Source organism: Ranitomeya variabilis, chromosome 7 (assembly GCF_051348905.1).
Source record: "Ranitomeya variabilis isolate aRanVar5 chromosome 7, aRanVar5.hap1, whole genome shotgun sequence".
Classification (NCBI taxonomy): Eukaryota; Metazoa; Chordata; class Amphibia; order Anura; family Dendrobatidae; genus Ranitomeya; species Ranitomeya variabilis.
The window spans coordinates 212,803,186-212,809,185 of record NC_135238.1 but is presented as its reverse complement, the minus strand read 5'-3'; the positions used below and the strand labels follow the sequence as shown (position 1 = coordinate 212,809,185).

At 48.3% G+C, this 6,000-nt stretch overlaps 1 protein-coding gene across 1 annotated transcript in view; it reads left to right on the top strand.

The window, feature by feature from the left end:
- Positions 1 to 447: 447 nt before the first annotated feature.
- The window catches only part of GCA (grancalcin), a 31,730-nt gene continuing 26,177 nt past the window's right edge, over positions 448 to 6,000 (top strand). Inside the window, exon 1 of the mRNA XM_077272826.1 lies at positions 448 to 643. Within this exon, the coding sequence (XP_077128941.1) occupies positions 620 to 643 (24 nt within the window). The 5' untranslated portion in view covers positions 448 to 619. The remainder of the gene's footprint in view (positions 644 to 6,000) is intronic.

Below are 6,000 nucleotides of genomic sequence, written 5' to 3'. Positions count from 1 at the left end.
TGACATAACGTCGCCTCAGTGACAGAAGCCGCGCTACACGAATTTGTTTTCTAGCATTTTACATAGTTTTTATTCTTGAACTATAAAGTGAAGTAAAGCACGAGTGACGCACGATAACATAACCCTGCGCTGCTGTGTTCACTTTCTATGTTTTGTCCCTTCCCCCCGACGTAAACAGCTGCGCTGGTAACACGACGCCGCGCCGCTCGCCACTGAGGCGCTTCTGACTCTTCAGAGGGGAGTTTGCGCGGGCACAGACGTCACGTGGTCCTCTGCCGGCCAATGGCAGTGCAGCAGCTCTCCAGGACCAGTTTACGCTGGTAGAGAAGATGCTTGAGCGCAAAGAAGGAAGAGGGAGGGGAGCAGGGGGAGCGAGAGCGGGGAGAAATGACGTCAGCGGTGGGAGGGGGAAGCGAGTCTACACCTTAGGGGAGGAGGTTAGCCAATGGGAGAAGGCGCAGCCACACCCAGGGGAGGAGGTTGACCAATCAGAGCGCCGCTTTGACAGAACGTCCGCTGTGTTACATTCCTTGCAGTTCGCAGATTGGAGCTAGGTGCGGGCGGCGGAGCAGCGACTCTCCACACACGGCACATAACGGACGGCGGCCGCGAGCTGACGATGGCGTATCCCGGATACGGAGGAGTGAGTGACGACGTGGGGGGAGACATGCGCGCCCACATGGCAGCCAGGTCCGGGCGTGGTGTGACCGGCGCTGTGCGCCCCCAGGAGGCGCATTGTAGTCGGGGGGCAGCATTCGTGGGGGCTTCATTTAAATATTTGGCTGTACAGTCACCAGCATGATAAATGGCGCCCCCTTATATGTGTATCTAGCACCCCTCTATATGTCTATCTAGTATCCCCTATATCTACCATCCCCCTATGTGTGCATCTAGCACCCCCTATAGTACATCTAGCACCCTCCTATATGTGCATCTAGTACCCCCTTTATCTAGCACCCCCCCTGTATGTGCATCTAGCACCCCCCCTGTATGTGCATCTAGCACCCCCCCCTGTATGTGCATCTAGCACCCCCCCCTGTATGTGCATCTAGCACCCCCTATATACGCATCTATCTAGCGCCCCCGTATGTGAATCTAGCACTGGGCCCTCTTATATGCGCAACTCGTGCCCCCCCTTATATGTGCATCTGGTCATGCCCCTCTATGTGCACAGCGGGCACCCTGTATATGGGCAGTAAGGTCCCCCTTAAGGCTACTTTCACACTAGCGTCGTGCACTGCACGTCGCTATGCGTCGTTTTGTAGAAAAAACGCATCCTGCAAAAGTGCTTGCAGGATGCGTTTTTTCTCCATAGACTTGCATTGACAGTCGTGCGACTGTTGCGTCGGACCGTCGCCACCAAAAAACGTTGCATGTAACGTTTTTTGGTGCGTCGTGTCCAGCATTTCCGACCACGCATGCACGGCCGGAACTCCGCCCCCGCCTCCCTGCATCTCACAATGGGGCAGCGGATGCGTTGAAAAACTGCATCCGTTGCCCCCGTTGTGCGGCGCTTGCACAGTATGCGTCGGAACGTCGCTAGCGTGAAAGTAGCCTTAGTCATGTCACATGCCCCCCATTAGGTTACCAGCGGATGTCTGTGGTCACATTACGTCCTTGTACCTAATAATGTGGATGGACTGCAGCATCCGACATGACACGACCTCTGCCGCCAAGAGTCCAAATCTGCCGTAAACTTTGTCACAAGCTGTACCAGAATTTCTTGCATCCACCGATTTGTAACAAACAAAGAAGAGAAAATCCAACTCATTCCGACTTGTTTCCAACTTGCTGCTCCATGTAACAATTACGTGCAGTGTTTTGGGGTTTTTTGGTCACCTGACATGTGTAGCCCCCGCCAAGGCAAAGGTCTCACTGTCACAACCCTCATCTATATGAAGAGAAGCCTCCATCCATTCACTTCCATGGGCATCCTGAAAATAGTGATGGACATTAATGGAGATGCTGTAAATGTCCAAAATGGAAGGATCTATTTAAAGGGATACTCCAGCCCTCAGAATTCATCCCTCATCCATGGGCTCACACGGCTTTTTCTACACCACCCCTCCCCCATGGAGCTTCATTGAGCAGAAGAGTGTATGCTCTGTTGCCTCCCCATAATGGTGTCCTCACATGTGGCGGTTGTGCTGGGGTCCTGCCTGTGTGGCCAAAAATCATGCTGTAGAAAACCCTTGTGGTTTCCATCTATTTACTACTGTAAACCGCTGAAACGCCCCTTTAAAGAGGACATCCCATTTGCCATAATGTCATATATTTTACCTTGTGTAAATGCCACTGATCACATGAATTCCTGAACTTCTCTATTTCTGAGATATGGACCACACGTCCTCACATGGAAATCTAGTTATTATCCAAGGGGGTGTGACTGTCACGAAGACTACCACAGAGAAGAGCGGAGAACCACACCCACTTGACTAAAATATAGTAACTATACAGGTAAGAGAGGGTCATATCTAGAACAGAGAGGCCTAGGAACAAAAGAAAATCGTCTAATTGTGGAGAATAGCAGCGTTTACACCACGTGGCAATAGTTACGTATTTATGGCAAGTGATCAGTCCAAGAGGATCTCGGATCTGGTTAAGTGGCCAGTCTTGACTCTTATTCCCATCATTCTCCTGTTTTTTTTTTTGTTTTTTTTTCGGCCATATGGTTCCAGAGATATGGGCGCCTTTATTTATTGCAAATTTTTATGGTCTTTACAAGTGTCATGTGACTCTCCAGTTGATAAAGCAGAGCAGCCTAAAGACCCGCCCCAGAGGAACCAGGGAGCCACGCCCACATTGATAAAGGCCATAAAACATTGCCGCTAAACCAAAGAGCCCATATCTCTAAAAACTGTATGGCGGCTCTGCAAAAAATTAAAACACAACAACAAAATACTGTGAGGAGCAGTGGGAATAAAATAAGAGTAGATAGTGTCCATTTCTTTGGCCCAGCGACAGGTCTTCATCAAGTTCCAGCCATAGTTCTTCTGATAAATCTCGGTGACGGCTTCAGAGCCCACGACAAAGAAGAATCTGTTTTAAGTGTCCGCCATCCTGGGATATGTGCCACCTAATGCTCAGCCACTGGTGACTCCATGGAAATGGGCCCGAGGTGCCCCACGCGTTTGATGGATGCGGCGCCCGCTGTGCCATTACTCTGTTGTAGATGGTCATCGTTCCTTGTTGGTCTACTCCCGCCTGAATGACACCTGTGTGGATAAATGAGGAATGTCGGGAGCTGCCCATACACGTCCCCATGATGGGAAGAGGAGCTTTACGTTACTGGGACGGCTCGTGGTGAAGGCTTTCCTTTATTTAGCAGCTACTTAGTACAGTATGCAGTGCGTGTTCATTAAAGGTCGTACAACTTATGTGCGTCAGATCAATAGCCCATATGGGGCAAAAATCGCTGCAACACTACTGGCGTGATTTCCCAGTGTAATGTGAAGAAGTCCTGGCCCCCGAGGTTCAGCTCTGGTAGCGAAGTAGCAGCACCGCCGCTGCAGACTGTAATTGGCAGCAGCGGTTAGGTGTTTATAAGAGCGCGTCATCGCCAAAACATTAGTCGGGCAACCCCTTTAATAGGGAAATATGCCGTCGGGGCCATCACACATAGCTAGTAAAATGTTGACTTAAGGTACCGTCACACTCAGCAACTTTGCAACGAGAACGACAACAATCCGTGACGTTGCAGCGTCCTGGATAGCGATCTCGTGTTTGACACGCAGCAGCGATCTGGATCCCGCCGTGCCATCGCTGGTCAGAGCTAGAAGTCCAGAACTTTATTTCGTCGCCAGGTCGGCGTGTATCGTCATGTTTGACATCAAAAGCAACAACGTCAGCAATGTTTGACATGCAGCTAATAACCAGCGAGAACGATAAGTGAGTCGCCGTTACGTCACTGGATCGCTCCTGCATCGTTCTGGAGTTCCTGTGTTTGACGTCTCTACAGCGACCTAAACAGCGACGTTCCAGCGATCTAGTTTAGGTTGGCTCGTTGTCTATATCGCCGCAGCGTCGCTGAGTGTGACGGTACCTTTACAGTAAATGGGGAAATTGTGAAATGTAGTAATGCAATCATTGCATGAGGGTTTTTTTTATTTTTTTTTCATAGACTTGTGTTGGATATAAAAAAACTTTTATTATTTTATTTTATGTTATATGTGTAACAAAGTGTCACTATAGAAAGTGTCTTTAGCTTGTATCACCATACTATGGTATACAACTCTGCTATATGTGATCGGGGGGGATATCCGTTATCTGTCGTTTATGGACGCTCTAAAAAAAAAAAAAATCTGAGTGATGGATGTAGTGATTCAGCAGTGGATGTAGTGATTCAGCAGTTGGACTGAGGAACCCAACCCAAACTGCAAATATTCGAAAGGGCATCTCCTTCCGCACAGTGCCGCTATGTGGATACACTCAACATCTACAGAAGTGACGCATGAGCAGCAGAATCCGTGTAGTATTGTTTTGTTTTGTTTTTTCCCTTATTGACCGTTTCGAACCCCTTGCCCATTTTCTTTTTTAGGTGTGATGTGACCACCGTTACGCGCTTCTTTAGTGCCACAAAGTGCAATCCTTGCCACAACCATAGATTAGTGCAGTGGTAACTTGTAAACCAGATATTTAAAGGGATTGTTCAGTGAAATATCTCACTTATCCTCGGTCGACAGGGGAATTTCTGTGCCTATTGAAATGGAGTGGCACCACGCATGCTTGACCGCCGCTCCATTCATTCCCCTTGGGTATGTCTCGGCTTTTTTGTGCAGCTTCATAGCGAATGCATGTATCAGTAGTCAGACATCCGATCTGCCAAGCCGCTTTGTAATCTGGGTAGCGCTGTCAACCCCCCCCTCCCATCGGCAATAAGAAAAAAAAAAAAAAATTTCCTCTTCCTACCAATCGGTGCGGCTCGATAACCAGTGTAATGGAGCTGTGGTGGTCTCTTTACATTGCTTGCGTCTGGCCGCTGGCAGAGCTGATCACAGCCGATTGTATTGGGTATCGGACCCTCAGTTATCTTAGTGATGACCTATTATTACGGACGGGTGGTCAGTATCCTAGTATTGGACAAGTCCCTTTGTCATGTCAATGGGCCTTCATAACCTTAACCTGGATTAATCATGGCTGAAGCCGCTGAAATTGGTAGGTTTGATCGACTGTATCAAGATGCAAGCCGATTGATAGTTGTCAGGGATTGTTATTGTCCATGACTGATTTCGGACTGCCGATCGCATTCTGAAGATGAGTCAATGGCAGATTTGTCACAGAGGACATCAGAGCTCTCGGCCAAACGAACTCTTAAGTATAGGAGTGTCGGCTGAGATGGCCGTCGGCCAAAGCATTGTTCGGCCAGCAGCTATCTGTGTTCGCCCAGCCCTACGCTAGGTATAAAGAAGGTTATCAGTTTTTGGTGGGATTTTTCATGGGACCTCTTCCGTAGGATAAGGTGACTATTCCGAATGCCTGCCCTCTTGGATTTTAGGTCCGCGATCTTGCATTTATTATTCTTAGAGCTGCCATAAGATATTTTACAGGCCCCTGAGATTTGCCATAAGATGGACAAAGCTAGTGGGACGTGTCTTCTAATATGTATCGTCACTTCCCATCATCCCATGAAGTGATGCAGTTTCCAGTAGACTCGGCGAGTACTACAGATAGATTTATATAAAAGCTTTAATTGCTCTGATCACTTTGGTCAGATCTGAACACATCTCAGAGCCATTAGGCGACTCCTGTTCCTCCGGGGTTTCTCTAATTCACAGAGAAATACAGAAGCTTATAATTGGTTTGATTCATGAAACAGTGACGCTACAAGATATTTTCTGTCTGATCAGGTTCTCCCACCACATCCTGGCAACCACAAACTTGATGTTCTGCAGCTGAGGCTTCTGAAAAGTTAGATTTTTGACATTTTCTAATTCCTACGTGATGGAGGGACCTGAATTTGACCAGGGGAACGCGCCTGCCCTGGAAGACATCGGAAATCAT